General features: G+C 50.0%; 1 protein-coding gene across 2 annotated transcripts in view; it reads left to right on the forward strand.

Annotated features, from left to right (window-relative positions):
* The window catches only part of LAMA5 (laminin subunit alpha 5), a 90532-nt gene that overhangs the window by 36314 nt on the left and 35709 nt on the right, over positions 1-18509 (forward strand). For both annotated transcript variants that reach the window (XM_071759742.1, XM_071759743.1), the window contains exons 3-15: positions 1580-1697; positions 4389-4507; positions 4744-4914; positions 5410-5507; positions 10831-10946; positions 11827-11945; positions 12764-12854; positions 13568-13702; positions 14131-14193; positions 15470-15610; positions 15985-16122; positions 16797-16931; positions 17405-17539. In XM_071759742.1, coding sequence (XP_071615843.1) covers positions 1580-1697; positions 4389-4507; positions 4744-4914; positions 5410-5507; positions 10831-10946; positions 11827-11945; positions 12764-12854; positions 13568-13702; positions 14131-14193; positions 15470-15610; positions 15985-16122; positions 16797-16931; positions 17405-17539 — 1579 coding nt within the window. The remainder of the gene's footprint in view (positions 1-1579; positions 1698-4388; positions 4508-4743; positions 4915-5409; positions 5508-10830; positions 10947-11826; positions 11946-12763; positions 12855-13567; positions 13703-14130; positions 14194-15469; positions 15611-15984; positions 16123-16796; positions 16932-17404; positions 17540-18509) is intronic.

Raw genomic sequence — 18509 nt, forward strand, 5'->3', positions numbered from 1 at the left:
GATGACAAATCTCCCCCTCCTGCCCCTCCACAGCTGGGGAATGGCTTCCAACTTGCTGTGCTTCAGGATTCTCCATATTTCCCAGCTGGAAATAGCTGACTCCTCAGTCTACACCCAGGTATAAGTTCAGGTGCCACCAGCTTGTGGTGGGAGCCAGAGAAATCCCTGGCAGGTGGAGGAGAGGCTGCCCTAGAGCCAGAGGAGAGTCCAACAGGAGCCTGAGGGCATTTTTGGGTCCTGCCAAAGGAAGAGACTGAGCTGGTGCCAATCCACAGGGCTGCACCCATCCCCACCCAGCAGCTCTCAGACCCCCTCACCTCAGTGACCAAAGCAAGGCGTGGACATGGAAGATTTAAATGCCTTTTACTGTCTGCTTTTTCCCCTTAGAAAGCCTCCTGTTGAGTGTCAGGGCTATTTTTGAGGTGTGTTATTATTAATGCTCACCCTTTGGCTCCATGCTGTGTGTGCTGGGGTCCAGGCTGCTGTTCTGGACCTCTGGTTCTGGCTGGGGTGGGCACAGAACTGTCCTTTTCCTCCTCTTGTACACGTGTCCCTCTGGGAACCTGTTAATCTTTGGGGGATGTGTGCTTGTACAGGACCTGTTCTGTATGAAGAAGTGCTCCCGAGCCATAAATCTCTGCTTTTCAAGCACTAAACTCCCAGTTTGGGTTGGTTTTGACGTTAGGAATTTTCCCTGATAAGAGAATTTTATTTGCCTTTAAATATCACTTTGTGACAGGATGATGAAATGGGGATTCTTGGAGCGAGCCTGTGCCAGCCAGGGAAGGGAAATTCTGCTGGGCCTTTTGTTTCCCTCTAACATGGACGTTTCAGCTCTTGAAAAGAGTTTGTTTATTTTAATCTTGGCAAGGGTGTGTGTGCACACATTAGTGTCCAGACAAATGGGTAGCAACTCAGTGTTTGAGCTGTGCTGAAGCCAAGTGGGTCTCCTGCTCTCCCCTCCCTGTGGCACCTGGGGAAGAGGAGCTGTGCTGGGGCTTTTCTGCAGCCAACTTTTAAAAAAAATAAAATAAAAAAAGGTTTTGTGCTATCATAGGAGAGGTGCAGTTGGGCTTTCCAGGCTGGTGTGTGTATAACAGCCTGGGGTTTCACCTGGTAGTCCTAAAAGAGCCCAGAATCCAAGTCTCCCAGAACATCTTCATAGCATTTAGCAGGTTTTCATGGTCACCTTGGAGAGCTTGGTGGTGGGAGCCAAGTCTTCACCTGGCTGAGCCAGGATGAGATTTCCTTAGCAGGGCAGGGGTTTATAATGGCACCTGCTCAGGTTGAGTCTAAATCTAAGGTGTCACCCAGCACACCCTCCTGAGTATGAGCTGTAGCCACAAAGTCTGTGTTTTGTTTGCATTTGGACCAGGGGAGCTGAGCTCCCCAATCTGTCTCTCTCCAGCATCTCATGATCCCTTTAGACACGGAGGATTTTCTCTGCAGGCAGCCTGTGTGCAGCAGGGGCTGCAGAACTACCACCTTCTTTATTTGGCTTGGATTCCCACTAAGCTCTCCCTGCTTTCCAGGATGCCTCCAGCAGCCAACTAACTATCTCTGTGTTCCTTTCTTTCAGCTCTTCCACGTGGCATACGTCCTCATCAAATTTGCCAACTCCCCTCGTCCTGACCTCTGGGTGCTGGAGCGATCCACTGACTTTGGCCTTACCTATGAGCCCTGGCAGTACTTTGCCTGTAAGTATGGCAGGGTGGGCAGAGAGCTGCAGCTCAGTGCCAGGCAGTGAGGCCACAGTGAAGACAACTCCTGGAGTGAGGGCTTTGGTGGGCTTGGAGTGGTTTCTGTGTCCTCCCTGTGATGTGGTCGATGTCCTCTAGGTCTTCTGCCCAATGATGCTGCAAAAGGTGAAGCTCAGTGGTGCTCCTCAGGGCTGGAGAACTTTTTTGGCTTCCTGGGGCAAAAAATGTATTTAAAATGTATTTTAAAAAATGTGTATTTTAAGTATTTTAAGTATTCTCATTGCTGCTTGACCAATTTTTGTGGATGCTCAAGTTGGCGCCAGCATCAAGGGTTGGGCATCGGTAGTTTAGGTCTGAAAGGTCTCTTCCCTGCCCTCCTCCATCCCACCTCTCCTGTATACTATCCAGACTGGGGTATTTAAGCTCCTCCAGAGGAAAACCAGCAGCTTACTTCTAAGTGGCTGCTGTGACAGAAAAGTCTGGAGGCAGGAAAGAGTCCCAGGGATCAGATCGCCTGTGCAGGGCAGGGAGCCAGTCCTGTCACTGGGCAAGGTGGGATCAGGTACAGCCAGATGGAAAGGGTTGGCTGCAAAGATCCAGTCTGGACACTTGAAATCCTTTCTTCCCAATTATCTGATTAAAAGCTCCCATTAGAAACAGCTAAATCTACAGATCTTTTCTCCCAAAGGGTCTATGGGGTAGCCAGATGCTGAGGAACTTGTTAACCACTGACCCCCCCCCAGAAGCAGCAGCAGTAACTGGGAGATTACTTGAATTAAGATCTGCAGCCAGACCTTAAAACCTGGCAAGGAAGGACCTCTGAACACTCAGGGGCTTTGCCCTGGGCTGTCCCTGAAGACTCATATTTTTGGCTGACCTGTCATCCCAGGCTGTAGCTCTGCTGTCCTATTTTTGCTGTGTTGCCTTGGTGTGGCTGCTTCTCTCCAGTCCAGATGTTTTCCCCTCTGCTGCGTGCTGGTGGGGAATTACTGCTGTCAAATTGCTGTCAAATTGTGGGGGTTTTTTTCTATCTTCTCTGAGAATTTCCCAGCCCTGAAGCCTCTCCTGGGGCTGGTTGCCATCACATTACTGCATGGGCTGGGGCTGAACAGGGAGTTTTTGCCCTGGGAGTAGTGGCAATGCTGGAAGGTCTGCAGTCCCATTGCCTCTTGCAACATCAGCTCCTCTGCCACTCTCCCACAGAGGAGAAATTCAGTGACATGGCCCAGTGGAAAATTCCCATGGAAATAAAGAGGTGGCTGCTCCAAATCCTGCCAGATTTGCTAGCACATGAAGTCCTTGGTGGAGCTTTATGTTTGGCATGGGGAATTCTCTAGGTGGTCTAATAACCCTCTTACTGAACTGAGCAGTGGTTTCCCAAGCAGAAATGGGAGCACTCTCCAGAGACATCAGGGAGCTTGGCCATGGGTGACACCATCCCTGCTGGCTCAGTCCTTTCCCCTGAGCCTTGCTCCTTGTGGGAGGTGTTTGGTTCCCAGAGGCTTTTTTTCCTCTGCCCCTCAGCCAGGCTCCTGAAGGGTTTGTGAGCTCAGTTCTGTGGGGAGAGGGAAGAAATGACTGTCATGGAAAGCAAGCATCCATCAGTGCAGTTGATGAGGTCTCATGGGGAGAGGGGCTCTGGAGGGACCGTGGCAATGTGAATCCTCTGAGCATCCCAGTGGGGAGGCACCACACTTCCCTTGGCCACCAAAGGAGAATTGGGAGGGCTGGGGAGAGATTTATGGTGGCATTTATCTGCAGGAAGGGTTCCCCATGCAGTGCTTCAGATGGGAACAGGAGATGAAAGGTGCCTGATCCCAGCTGTCCCCCCAGCCCCCCAGAACCCTGTGCTGTGCAGGATTAGTCCCTTTCCTCTCTCTGTGCTGGGCTGTGCCACTGTGGAGGGGAAGGCAGGCACAGCACAGCTCCAGGCTCTGTCCTTTCCTCCTCTGAGTGCAAGCTGCTCCACTCTGTTATTTCCTTAAAATAGTTATTTCCTTATTGCTAAAGTTTATGGCTGATGGGTGACTCTGGTTTAGCCCAGCTTCTGGCTTATGTAGCTGTGTAGATTGGCAATAACTGGAGGAATTTTTTGCTTTTCCTGAGTAACTGCTCTAGCTGAGCATCCTGTCCCCATGCCCAGCCATGGCAGTGCTCTGGAACTTGATCATCTCAAGCCAGTGGTGCCAGGCTCCTCGCCTGGGGCTTCAGGATAAATTGCCTTTAAAAAAAGCACCTGGTGAAGCAAACCTTGGCAGCCACGTGTGAAATGTTCCCACACCATCTTCCTGTGGATGCAACAGAGCTCTTGCTGTTGCCAAACCAGTGTTTCGTGGGGTGAAGCCACATGGCTGGAGTTGAGGTGTGGGGTTTCTGCAGGTGGTGATGGTAGGTACCATGGCCATTCTCACTTTCTTTCTTTACTTCAATGAGGTGATTTGGGGAATTCTCTGACCATCCCTATTATTCTCATAGTGAATCCCATCCATAGTAGAGGATGTGTATGTTGGCAATGACAGAGTTAAAGATATAAAGCAGTTGGTATGTAGTAAATGCTTAACAAAGAGCATGTGCCCTCCTCTCCTAAGGGTCAGGGTGGGAAAATCAATACAGGGCTCTGAATTGTTTCATTTATTTTTTTAATTTTTTTTTCCCTTCTTACTGCTCTCATCACTGGTGGTTGAACAGCTTCCAAGAGGGACTGCATTGAGAAGTTTGGACTGCAGACTGTGGATCGGATCACCAAGGATGACCACGCCATCTGCACCACTGAGTACTCCAGGATTGTGCCTTTAGAAAATGGGGAGGTGAGCACTTGCATGGTTTCATTCCTGGGTTTCAAGGGTTTCCCACTGACTGTAGTTACTCTGGTTAATGGTTTCCTTCTTGACTTTTGGATGCTGCTTCAACAACTCAGTTAAATCAAACACGACTGACAGGGAATGATTCAGCTGGCTTGGAGAGGTTAAGATTGGGTTTGGTTAAAGAAGGGATTAATTTTCTCCCATCTCAGAAGATCTGCTTTCCCTCCTTGCATTCCCAGATTGTTGTCTCTCTGGTAAATGGGCGCCCAGGAGCCATGAACTTCTCCTACTCTCCTCTCCTGAGGAATTTCACAAAAGCCACCAACATCCGACTGCGCTTCCTGCAGACAAACACTCTGCTTGGGCACCTGATGGGCAAAGCTTTGAGAGACCCTACAGTGACAAGGAGGGTAAGATGGACCTTGATACCTCCTGCTAATGAGGTGGAAGTGTTTAAGGTGGAAGTGTTTAAGGGCTGTGGGTGGGAGAGACACACAGTGTTTAAGGGCTGTGGGTGCCACCTCTGGGGAGAAGGCATCCCTGGGTGTTGCTCACAGGGATTATCTCTCTGTATTTGTACTACTCCCCAAGCTGAAGGCATCTGCAGATGTCAGGGCTTCTGTTAGAGCTGGAGGCTGTTTGAGAAGCCCTGTGCTTCAGGTACCAACAACATGAAACTGGGAAACATCTCTTGGTGTCACACGTGGCTTTCTGGCTGTGCTGGGAAACCTGACTTGTAGCTGATGGGCTCAGGTCCTTGCAGCTTGTTGCTACAGGGAGATGTCTTGGTGCATTGTTTTAGATAAATTCCTGCTGAGTTCTGAGTAGGGTGATTGTCAAGCTTGTCTGTAAAGGTTTAATAGCTAAATAAAGGTTTAATAGCTAAACTTTCTTGTTCTCTCCAGTACTACTACAGCATCAAAGACATCAGCATCGGAGGGCGCTGTGTCTGCCATGGCCACGCAGATGTCTGTGATGCCAAAGACCCCAATGACCCTTACAGGTACATTTTTCAGAGTTTCAGTTCAGTGCAAAACCTTTTGAATTGTGCTAAGAATAAAAGATACCAGTGTGAGTTGTGTCCTGAGCTCATAATTGTGCCAGCACCATTGTCTGGGGCTCTGTCCTGAGAACAAATGAGAAACTGGTCCAGCCAAGGTAGCAAAAATGAAATGTTTTTTCCAGGCCATTTTCCCACCAGATCAGCTCTCTGGTCTGGTTTTCCTGGCCACAACTTTGCCATTCCCAAGGGAGCAGAGTGCTGGAATGAGAAGGTGGATGCACAAAGTCAGTGCACATGGAGGCTTCTCATCAAAGCCCAGGGCTGGTTTCTGAACTTTTTCATAGATGTCTCTTGTTTTCTGGATGGCTTTTTATGAATATAAGCAATGCTATCTTAAATAGATGGTCTGCCATGAAACCAGAGACTCTATTGCTCATTTGTACTCCTAAGAACCATAAATTGGTCATGTACTTAAATAAACAGCCACTCTTTGCAATAGAACAAGAGCACGGAAAGCAGTCACATTTTGGCTCCTGGGACTCTTCCCATCCGCCTTGGCAACTTGAAATGCCAAAGATCTGCTTCAAACCATGAAAGTCTTGCTTCTAAACCATCTGGACATTGCCTTTATGAAAGGGATGGGTAGATTCAGCTGGACAAGGGAAGCTTATATTACTTTCTCATCAGGATCATGTAGAGCTTTTGGATCTTCCAAAATAAAATTCCAGTGAGTCCCAGCCAAGATTAAAGCTGCTAAGTATTAAAACAAAGATGTATTGGTAAAGCAAGTCTGCAGTAGTGTGCCAAACTCTTTGACAAAGGGAAGGTTCATAAATGGTTGGATGTACAGCTCCTTGGTTTTGAGTTGGGTGTTGCTGGATGCAGAGTGGACCCGTGTGCCAGGGCAAAAGGGCTTCATGATGCCAAGATATTCTCTAAAACAGAAATGCCATGACATTTCTTGGATTTCTCTCAGGGCTTTCCAGGAAGGGAGGGAAAATTGAGGGAGGACGGATGTCTTGGAATTCTTGTTCAATGCCATTTTGCTGGTGACTGTCTCTGCCTCCTGGATTCCCCTCCTTTCACTCTGATTTGGATGCATTTGGCATCTTTGCTCTTGGCCCCAGACTGGGCTCTAATGTTGCAGCACATGTTCATAAGCAGCTGCTGCATTTCACCCAGAGCAGATTGAACTTGCCAGGAGGAGAAAACATTTCCTACTTGGGTGCTTTGTACAGTCAGCACTTAACATCTGTGAGACCTTTTGGGATACATCAGGACAAAGATGTTGGGTAAATAGCAGAACTTCTGGTGTTGCAGTACCCTGTTAGCAAGCCCAGGGGAAGCATGGAGAAGTGAGCAGGAAGGTGACACTTCCAGCTGAGAAAATGAGTAATGGGGGAAATGCTGCCATTCTCCAAGGCTCTGGCAGCAGCTGTGTCCAGCTTTCCTGCTGAAATGGGCACTGCTGGGCAGTCATCCCATCCCTCCTGCCCTGATGGAGCATGGAGCCAGCACAGTGGTAATTGCTGTAAGATGGCACAGTGACAAGAGGCCTGAGAGAGGCAGCTGGGGCTCTGACACACTGTCCCTTCATGTCATGGGCCCAGCTGTCAGACACAGATCATGCATGGAACCTGGCTGAGTAGGAGGTGTGGTGTGTCCTCTGCACATGTCCTGTGCCTTCAGATGCTCTTGTGTGACAGCAGCAAGGAAAGGAAAAGCAGAGAGGTAAAGAAGGAATGTGAATTGGCTCAGTCCTATTAAAAATCCCAGTTATGTCTCAGCCTGTGTGGGAGGTCTCCACTGCTCATTTTGACTTCTCCCTCCTGCACGTATCTGTGCTCGTGGTGCCTGTTTCCCAGAAAGGCAGGATGAGCACTGTGAGAGAGGTGAGTTGAGCTAGAATAATCTTGGCAAAAACTTGAGGACACGATGGAGCATGTTCGTGAGCTGACTTCCTGGCCACAAATGATAATGTTTATCCAGCTTTGGAGAGTTTTGTCTCAAGTGCCAAGTGACAGAGGCTGCACATCCAGCTGTGTGAGGCTGACCAGCATGGCTGGTCCCTGGGTGTGTGCAAGGTGTGAGCAGGTCCAGCCTCTTCAAGGCTTCTTTGCACCTTTCACAATTCTCTCTCTTTGCCCCAAGATCAAATGGGTTGAATTCAGCAACGGGAAGTAAAGTTCTCCTGGTTAAAGGTGAACGCTGGCTTGATCAGACACAAACATTTCTCCTGGCAAACCCTGTGAGCAGTGAGTAAGCATCACTGAGAGCCTGGAACGTGGCAGAGGGAGAGCCCGGGCAGGATTCAGGTGTTAACATGTGGCTGGTGTTGACATGAGCTCAGGAGGGCCCAGCAAGTGCTCTGCATCTGTCTGATAAGAGCAACTGAACCATGGGTTCACTGCCTCATCACGGATGCCACGAGCAAAAGCAGAGACAAAAAAGCAGAGACAAACAGAGTCCAGCTGCTGCTTCCGTGCCTGATGCTGCAGATAACCAGCAAGATGTTATTTAAAAACACACCAGCAGCCTGGCTGGTGAGGCAGCAGAGCTGCAGGAGGAGGCTGGGGACACTTTGCCACTGCTGGGTCCTGAACACCAGCTTGCTCTTCTGCATTTTGGAAGGGGAAGGATCACATGTGCTGCTAGATCTGTGCCATCTGCAAGTCCCTTTTGCAGGTGGTTTTCCCTCAGAACAGTCAGAAGCAGTTGGAGAAAAGGGGCTGGGTTTTATTGCATTGTGCTGCTCAGATGTCCAGGCCAATTCCAGATGCTGCAGCACTCACAGCTGCTCCCTGCAAACTGTTTATAGTCTCTTATTGAGCATCAATTCCAGTGGGAAGGCTGTGGTTTTATATTTTACAGCAGGATGACCAGAAAATATGTGCTATGTGAACACAGAACTCCCTCTTCTTCTTTGTGTATACTCAATCAATGAAAGATGTAAATATTGTAGCTTGTGCACATTGGTCCATAATTCATTAGCAGCACGGACGAGGCACAAGGTGCAGTAAAGCTGCTGTGATAGATGAGCTCTCTGAGAGGTCCTTGCTAACTCTGGACAGAAGAGACTAAATAAATAGCTGCTTCTCCATCTGAAATGTACATCTTTACTCATTAAGTGCCATCTTTTTACATTCTGGGAACTGAACCAGTGCTTTTTTAAACATCTTGAACATTAAAGAGATGGGTTGTGTGGCTGGAGCCAGGTCCTCCAGCCAGGGAGATTAAACTGCTCAGCAGGTTTATAAGTTCCCTGACTTAGTGACCATCTTTCTCCACACGTATGTATATGGATGTTAATCTTGGTCTCCAGCTTCTGCCATGGGAAAAAAAAACATTAAATTTTGTTTCCTTGGAAATGCTGGGTAGTAATGAGAGGTCTGTGGGTGGTTTTGCTACAGAGGCATGGCCAAGGCTTATCTCACTGCATCTCCCTTTTGGGGCTGCAGCACATGGGATCAATAAAGTTCCTGGTGAATGTTTTGGGGTTCATTTTCACTCCAGCCAAATCCTTAGGGACTCTGTTTTATGCCTGGACTCTGCCAGCCACAGCCCAGCCTGGGGATGCAGGCAGGGACAGGGCATGATGAGTGCCAGAGTATTTCATTGTGGCTGCAAAAGGAAGACCACCAGCAGGGCCAGGACCTCCTGCTTCTCAACCCTTCTGGCTGAAGCAAAAATGCTTAGTGTGGATCCTGCCTGCATTCCCCTGAGCTTTCAGATCATCCCATATTTCATTAAAAGTTCACTTATCCCACGCTGCTGCCTCTGCCTGGCTGTTCACTATACATCCCATTTGCAGGTCCCACACCTTAAAAATACACTTAGGTGGAAATTAGGACACTCAGCCCGTTGCAGCCATGAATGAGAGCATGTCTGCACCCCTACAATTCACTCTGAATCACTGCTCCATTTGTTTCCAACACTTAAAAAATTACATTTATTTTTAAACCCTGCTTTTGAATGGAAAGCCATGGAGGAGGGAGAGATGGGAGTGGCAGAGTGGCCCTGAGGGGAAATGAGTAATTGCATAGATAAAAGCTGGAACATGCTGTATTATCCATAAGTCTAATACAACAGAAAGCATTTGTTTTGGATGGGAATTGCCTTCTGCTGAGTGGAAGTTTGGGAGGTGATGTCACTGAGGGGAATGAATCACTGTGGAGGGGGAGCAGGGACAGGATCCGGCAGTCAACTGCCCGGACAGAGTCCTTGTCTGGAGCCTCCAGAACCTCCTGTTTACCCAGCACAGCCCTTGCTGAGGAAAGTAGGAGGTGTGCTTCATGGGCCAGCATCTGCTGATTGGCTTAATTCAAATTCCGTGGCCTTTGCAAGCACAGGTGGACCTGGAGGAGCAGATGGGACCCGTGTGGCCCCAGCTCCGGCTTATTTGTTCCTTTTGTGCTGCTCCTGCAAAGTGGTGGGGACAGCTTTGTGTCACCTCCCTCTCAAGTAATGTATTTCAGCTCAGGTGTCTTCTAGTGCCACCTCCAACCGTTTCGTGTCTTATTGGCTGTAGACCTGGGTAGGCACTGGTACACTGATTTTTGTCTAATCTTTGTCTCCCTGTGAAAAAAAAAAAAGAGAAGTGATGGTGGAGGAGAAGAAAGGGAGAAAATGGCACTGAAATAGCAAAGTTTGGTGTTTGGCTCAGAACAAAAATAATATCAGCAATTCAGAAGTTTTAGAAAAATGCCTTAGAAGCTTCTTTTTCAGAATCATAGAATCTTTCAAGTTGGAAAAGGGCACCTACAAGAAAGCTGGTGATGGACTCTTTAGGATGTCAGGTCGTGATGGGACTAGGGGGGAATGGGGGAGATTTAGATTAGATATTAGGAAGAAGTTCTTCACCATAAGGGTGGTGAAATACTGGTTGCCCAGAGAGGTGGTGGAAGCCCCATCCCTGGAAGTTTTTAAGGCCAGGCTGGACAGGGCTCTGAGCAACCTGATCTGGTGGGAGGTGTCCCTGCCCCTGGGTTGGAACCAGATGATCTTAAAGGTCCCGAAAATTCTATGATTCTATGAAAAGACCCTTGGGATCATCGAGTCCAACCATCATCCCTACTCTACAAAGTTCTTCCCTAAACCACATCCCCCAACACCACATCCAAACAACCCTCAAACACATCCAGGGATGGTTACTCCACCCTGGGCAGCCCGTTCCAGCATCCGAATACGCCGATTAACAAATAACACTCATTTTTGTATCTTGACCTGTGAGAGTTGTGCAGAGCAGGGTTAGGTGGGGCTCCCCACCCCACACATCCCTGTCGTTGCCCCAGGCTGGGCTGTCCCTTGTTCTTTTCCCTTGCAGGCTGCAGTGTGACTGCCAGCACAACACCTGCGGTGGGTCCTGCGAGCGCTGCTGCCCGGGTTTCAACCAGTTCCCGTGGCAGCCTGCCACCAGTGACAGTGCAAACGAGTGCCAGCGTAAGTTGGGCTTGTGTTTCCCTTCCTTTCCCAGCAAAGCACACGTTGGCCAAGTCTCCCCAGCCCCTTGACATTGCAGCGTTCACCCAAGTGGTTGGGTTGGTGGAGGGAGCTGACTCTGCAGAGAGGACCCTTTGTGGGGTGGGTGATTGCCCTGAGTCGAGGTTCCCAGAAGGGAGGCTCTCAAAGTCTGGACAGGATTTTTGGTTCTGCTTATGTTCCAGTTCCTCCTCGGTGTCCAAGGGTTCGTGCAGTCAACTCTTGTTGCTCAATTCTTGTCTCCAAGATGAATTAGGTTTGGATGTGTTTACATCCCAGACATCTTTATTTGTCCAGAGAAACCTTTGGTAAACGCCGACCGTGGAATTTCTGCTGCACTGGGAATGCAGAGCAGGCAGTGGAGCCACATCAGCCCCTCTCCTATACACACAGCCTGGCCAAGGATAGCTGGGTCTTAGTCCTGTGGGTTTATAAAGAGCACCCTCAGTGTGTGCTGAACTTTCCAGCTCACCTCCATCCCAGACAGGATAAAAAAAGGCGGGAATGTTGCCCTTTAAACTCGGGGCCCCAAAGTTGGGTAATTTCTTTTTCTCGTCCCTACACGCCTGCACATATTTTACTTGTGATTTTGTGCCTGCTGCATTTTTTTGGTCGGAGACTGGATTTTGTGAGAGAGTGGCTGCTTCTGTCCTTTTGAACTGGAAGACTTGTGGGAGGTTGGCTGATCATTTAACCCCCTGGATATATTCAACCATCTTTCCTTGTTGAAATGCAACCCATCCAGTGTCAAACCCACAAGGGAGGGTTCAGTCTTGAGATGTAGCTGGTGACTGAAGGACCTCGGTGGGCCTGTGGTTGAGCTTATACCTCTCTTTTTCAGCTTGCAATTGCAACAGCCATGCCTATGACTGCTACTATGACCCAGAAGTGGATCGCCACAAAGCCAGCAAAAGCCGAGAGGAGAAGTTTGAAGGGGGAGGTGTTTGCATTGACTGTCAGGTATGCCTGAAGGGTTCCTGTGGCAAAGGCTGTTAGAGATTCTTGTGTTTGTTTCTGCTGTCACCCTGGAGTTCAGCCTTGCTGGCAGCTCTGCCAAGCCCATTACACACCCTGTTATCTTAATTAGGTCTCTCCCTGGAAATTCAGTCTCTCTGCCATGGATTCAAGGAGTGTGCACCAGTAATGAAAAGAGCACTTGTGTTCCTAGCTGTCCCCTGGGTAATGCCATCACCTTTCTGATGCTTTAGGTTTAGGTCTGCTGAGGCTCTGTGCATTGGGAGTAAAAAGTTGGTGCTGAGCACGTTGGAAAATCCCTGCCCAGTTGGCAGTGTTCAGGTGCTGCCACCTCTCTGGGTCTCTCTCTGACATCCAAGATCCTTAACCTTTCAGCTTCCCAGTGAAAGCTGGACAGTAGCTTTTCTGCTCACAAGGTGAGTGTGAGCTGGTTGATTCATGCAATGGCATGAAACCAAAGTACTGTACTTTTAGCTGTACTATTTTGCTGAGGGGAAACAGATTGCTCCTCTCCTAGAACAAAGTGGTCAGGACATTTTACCAGCTGAAGCAAGTGAAAGGCTCTCAAGGCCAGATACGAACCTGAAACTCAGACTGGGCTTACGGGAACTGGACCCTCAGTTTGGGGGAAATGCTTTGTTTTCAAATCAATATATGTGGACTTAGGAGCAGGTTTATGACCTCTGTGTGCTGACATTTCCGAGTTGCTCCCTCTGGACCACGAAGCTGCTGGTAAATCTGTCAGATGAACATGAATTCTGCAGGCAAAGGAACTGATGCCCCTGTAACCAATTCTCTTTCAGCACCACACCACTGGCATTAACTGTGAGAGGTGCATCCCAGGGTACTACCGCTCCCCCGACCACCCCATCGACTCTCCCTACGTTTGCTATCGTGAGTGGGATTTTTCTCTGCAGGCGGTAGATGCCACCTTGGACTTGATGACTCTGGGGAAGGGGTTCTGAAGGATTGGGCTGAGAGATTTTTCTGGTGTGGGGAGTTCAGCAATGTGGGAGTTGTGGCTGTGTAGGTGGTGGCTCCTGCTGCAGCTGCCCCTGCCCGTGGGAATGTGTGTGTATGCAGGCAGGATGTTTGTCTGCAGCATTCCTAAAATCAGAAATGGTGGCATGGTGTAAGGCTGGAATGAATTAAAATGGTGGTGTTATCCCTGCTGTTGCCTGCAGGGTTATCCAGGCTGAGCTGTCATCCCTGCCCTTTCAGCTGGCACTTGTGCATCATTGCTCTCCATGCCCTAAGGCAAGGGTTTCCAGGCAGCAGTGAGTTACATCCCTCTTTCTGGGGAGCCAGGCTCATTCTGGTAGCTGTGACACACGGCAGCAGTGTGCTACCACCACCTCTCTGGGGTAAATGGGGTCTCCTGAAGAAGCTGGGCTGCTTTACTTGGGACCCTTGCCCAGTACAAGCCCAGCTGGATCAGTTCCTCTAAGCCAGGCGCCCACCCCAGGGAGACCAAATTGCACTTTTTGTTTTCGGGGCAATTAGAGCAGAGGTTAGGTCTCTGTGTCGTGGTGATGCCCCTGTGGTACTCGTGGCTGGCCAAGGCTCTCAGTTAGTGACAGCCACTGCTGTCTTGTCCCTCTCTGCAGGCTGTAACTGTGAGTCTGACTTCACCGATGGGACCTGCGAGGACCTCACCGGGCGCTGCTACTGCAAACCCAACTACACCGGGGAGCACTGTGATGCCTGTGCTGAGGGATACCTCAACTTCCCCCACTGCTACCGTAAGTCAGGGCTGCAGGGCCCTGGGGTGGCCAGGTCTGGGACCTCAGAGATGCAGCAGTTGCTGGAAGGACCAGCAGCTCCTCTTGGGGCTGCTCTATGGGTGCCTTTTCCCTGCGCTATTCCCGTCCCAGGAGTTCCTGCAGGTGGGAACAAGCCCACCTTTGGCTTTGGAGCTGGACTAAACCTGGATCTCTGGAGTCAGGGGGAGTTTCCCATTTGGCTGGAGTCTCATCTCTCTGTGAAAGAGATCTTTCCAGGGCCCAGGTTAAAAATGGTTGTAATGGATCTTTGTTTAGTGGGATGTCTGCCCTTTTTTCCATGTTTCCATTCAGCCTGTTCAGCTTTGGGACTGTCAGTCCATTGATATGCCAAGAGGATTTCTTTGAGTGTGTGTGCTGACCTGTGCAATGTCTCTTTCTTTACGTAGCCATTCCAGCCTTTGCTCACAATGATACTGGAGAACAAGTGCTCCCTGCAGGACAGATAATCAGTAAGTAATGCAATTTTCCTTGCTCCTTTGTACATCACCAGGCTGGTTTTGCTGTTACATCACCCCACCTAATGAAAGATCAGTTTATTCTTCAGCTTATTGGGCACATACATTGTAGGAGACAGCCCTGACAGAGAGGTTTGGAGAAAAGAAGCAGCTGAGGGGTAGAGGAAAACAAGTTTTGTGATCCCTTTTTTATCGACAGGGAAAATCTAGCCCAGAGTGATTGTGTGCTTTTTTCCTGGGGTCTAGACCTCATGGGTATGTCACTTCTGTCCTCCCTATAAGGAACCCCCCCAAGACCCCAGAGGGTCTGTGACCGTGCTGGAACCTGAGCTGGGTTCTCCCAAATCTCAGCCTCTGGGGTCAGACACAAGCCTGTCTTGCCACACCTGTGTGCCCTGTGTTTTCCACGTGGTGGGCAGCCCAGTGAGTCCCAGCTGATGGTCCCTCTGCAGGGTGCCTGGCAGTGTGCATGGGCAGCCCCTGGCTCTGGGTGGATTTTTCTGTTGTTTTGAAATCTCCCCCGTGCCCTCATCCCTGCTCCCCTTCACCTCCCTCTCCTCCTCTTCTCAATTCATCTCCTCTCTTGTGCTTCTTTTTAATCTCTTTTCCCACTGAGTCCTACCCTGTCTCATGCTCCACAGTATGCTCCAGATAACCTTTTCCTTCCTTCTGATATTTTAAACTCTGTATCTTCCAGACAGGTTTTTTCTTTCCTGAGCAGGAATTTCTCACTTCCCTTCTCATTTCCCTGCCTCCTCCTCCTCCCTCTGCTTCTTGGATGAATTTTACCCTTCCCCCTCCCAGCCCAGCACTCCCTATCACTGCTGGTGGTGAAGGCAAGGCTGGCCAAGGGTCATCCTGGGGAGGTTTTAGATGCAGCTGAGCATGGAGTGACCAGAGAGAAACCTCAACCCCCACCCTGGTTAGCTGAAAGCTTTGGTTATTCCAAAACCCGTGGTTATTCACACAGCTTTTGGGCAGCACTGCACAAAACCAGCCTTGTCTGTGCTTGTGCAAGCAGCATTTGTCTGCCCTGTGCATTGCCCTGCTGCCCCTCCAGCACCTTGCACATCTGGGTGATGCTGATGTCTCCCAACCACTGCATCCCCAGGAGCCAGGCGTGCTGGGTTTGGATAAAACCTGGTAGGAAAGTTTTTAGAGACAAAAGCTTGAGCTGCTGCCTCTCGTGGTGTCTCCTCTGTCCTCATGGGACCTCTGCCTGGCTGCAGAGATGAACTGACAGCTACACGTTGTCTGTCCCCCTCTCCAGACTGCGACTGCTACGCCGGAGGCACCGAAGGCAACGCCTGCCGCAAGGACCCTGGGGTGGGGATGTGTGTGTGCAAACCCAACTTCCAGGGAACACACTGTGACCAGTGTGCTCCAGGCCACTACGGACCCAGCTGCCAACGTGAGTGACTCTGGATTAGCAGCCCCAAGCTCAGTGCTTTTTCCCTGCTGGGGAGGAGAGTGCTTCCCCTGCCCCTCCGCACGGGATGGGGAGGGGGAATTCTCTGGCTTCCAAAGGAGGAATTCCCATGGATTGATTGCTGGTATTTTCCACCCAGCCCTGACCCTCCAGCATCCTCCCAGCCTAGGGAGGGCTTTTGAGAAATTCCCTATAGATGTGAGCTATGGGCTAGGCATGCTTGCTGTCAGCTGCATCCCTGTGATTTCTTCAGTGACTGCCTTTCTACCCCAGAGGAACAGGCACTCTGGTTCCTTTCCTAGGAAGGGGAAAGACTAAGATGCTGTTTATTTACTACTGCCCTTGTTGCTTTCCAGCCTGCCAGTGCTCTGGCCCTGGTCAGTACGATGGCAGCTGTGACAGTGAGACAGGACAGTGCCTGTGCCGAACGGGATTTGAAGGACACATGTGTGACCAGTGTGCTCCTGGATACTTCAGCTACCCTCTGTGCCAGTGTGGGTATCCCATGGGCTTGGGGGGGGCATGCACAAAACCAGAGACACACAGAATCACAAAATCAGCCAGGCTGGAAAGGACCTCTGAGATCATCAAGTCCAACCCTTAATCCATTGCCACTGTGGTTCCCAGCCCATGGCACTGAGTGCCACATTCAGTCTCTTCTTAAAAACCTCCAGGGATGGAGAATCCACCCCCTCCCTGGGCAGCCCATTCCAATGCCTGATCACACTCTCTGTAAAGAATTTTTTCCTAATATCCAACCTAAACCTCCCCTGACAGAGCTGAAGCCCATGCCCTCTTGTCTTAGTGATATCTGCCTGGGAGCAGAGCCTGACCCCCCCTGGCTCCAACCTCCTTTCAGGGAGTTGTAGAGAGTGATGAGGTCTCCCCTGAGCCTCCTCTTCTCCAGCCTGAACACCCCCAGCTCCCTCAGCCCTTCCTCACAGGACTTGTGCTGGAGTCTTCAGGCAGGGTCTTGAAGGAGAATTGGGAAGTGGTTTTCTGGGCGTTTTGGAGTCTATAGGCAAGGGGAAGAGATCAACAGTGTGAACAGTTAGAGCAGCACCTAAAAACCCATCTGAGAACCTCAGGAAAAAAAAAAAAATTAGTTTTGCCATGAGCTTTGCCCCATGCTCCCAGCACAGGGCCAACAAGTTTCTGTCTGTTGCAGTGTGTGGGTGCAGCGCGGTGGGGACGCAGCCGGGAGGCTGTGACTCTGCTGGGAGGTGTTTCTGCAGACCCGAGTTTGCTGGGCCACGGTGTGAGCAGTGCAGTCCTGGGCACCACTCCTACCCCCACTGCTACGGTAAGAACGTTTTCCTTCAGTTCCTCCTGGCCTGTCACCTTCTGAAGGATGTGCCTGTTTTCGGTGTTCCTCAAAACCCATGTGGTTTGCACTGTGAATTTGGCAGCCTTGTTCTGGAGGTCATGGATCATGCCAAAGCCCAGAAGACAAAGCACTTTTTATCAGTCCCACTTCCTCGTCACAACCCTGCTGTGACCTGGTGTCTCAGCTGGTGCCTTTTTTTATCTTTTTAGTGCATTAACCTACTAAACTGCTGAGGAATGTTGAATGGGCTGTAAAAAACTCTCAGTTGCCATTTTCCCCGGTGTGTCCATGACTCCAGCTGAAAACATTCCCTGTCCCTCTGAGGAATTAAGAAATTAATTTCTGATGGAAATGGCTAATTCCTGTGGGGCTGGATGACAGTTCAGCCCAGCAGTGGTTGGCCACAGATGACAGGTTTCATCAGACTATTGAGACTTCTGCTCTTCCAGCTTGCTCCTGCGATTCCTGGGGTGCTGTGGACAACGACTGCAGCCCAGCTGGGCAGTGCCAATGCCACCCAAATTTTGCAGGACACACCTGCAACCAGTGTGCCCTGGGCTTCTACGGGTACCCCAGCTGCACACGTGAGTAACCACTGCTGGATCTCAGGGGAGGGCAGGGGGGAGCTGCTGCTGCTCCCTTTGTAGTGGTTTTGTTTTCCATAATCCATCTCTGAGGGTTGTATAGGGATATAATTGGCTCTTGCAGCAGGAGTCAGTTTTCCTGTGTGCATCTGACAGATATGCTCTGTAATTAGTCAGCATCTTGAAGAAATGCTTCCCCAGAGCCAGTGGTTTGTCTCCCTCCCAGTTCATTCACTGTCACTAACAGCAGGAGCTCGGGTCTGCCCACTCGGATTGGAAATAAGACCCAGTCTGGACATAAGGCTTCTAATCCAGGAACCTATTGAGAAGCAGACTTGGGGAGCAGCAGTGTTTTGGGCTCTGTCTCCAAAAGCTCTGTGTGCAAATGCACATTAAACACGTGCTGGATCATATCTACCTGTGCTCAGGCTTGAATGCCTGAAGCCAGAGAGACTGGAGTGACATTTCCCCAATCTTACAGCTGATAACCTGGTGCCATGAGATGCTCAGATGTGGTTCATGTGACACATCCAGGCTCTTCAGAGCTTCCTCCACCTTGGAGGAGCAACTGTGCTGAAGTCAGCAGGAGTATGGTTGAATGAGGAGCAGGATTTGGGGTTTCATGCCAGCCCTAAATTCAGGGTATCTGCTGGCATGGTGAGAGCTTTGCATCCATTTGCCTGGGCAATGCATCTCTCCAGGGGCAGAGCTGCTGGTACCAGGGTTGAGCAATGCCTGCAGCAGGTGCCTGTGGCCCCAGATACCCTGAACCAGCCTTCCCCAGCTTTGGGCAGAGTGTCCCCATCTCCCTCCGTGTCAGCAGTCTGACTGGAAGCCAGATGTACTCTTTATGTCTCCCAGCAAGAATTTACTGCTCATTAAAAAATAATCTGTGATACAATTTCCGTGAAGCAACAAAAGAGCATCATCACCCTCCTGCACTGTACTAAATGTGGATCCCTGAGCCCTG

Source organism: Heliangelus exortis, chromosome 16, assembly GCF_036169615.1.
Source record: "Heliangelus exortis chromosome 16, bHelExo1.hap1, whole genome shotgun sequence".
NCBI classification, from domain to species: domain Eukaryota; kingdom Metazoa; phylum Chordata; class Aves; order Apodiformes; family Trochilidae; genus Heliangelus; species Heliangelus exortis.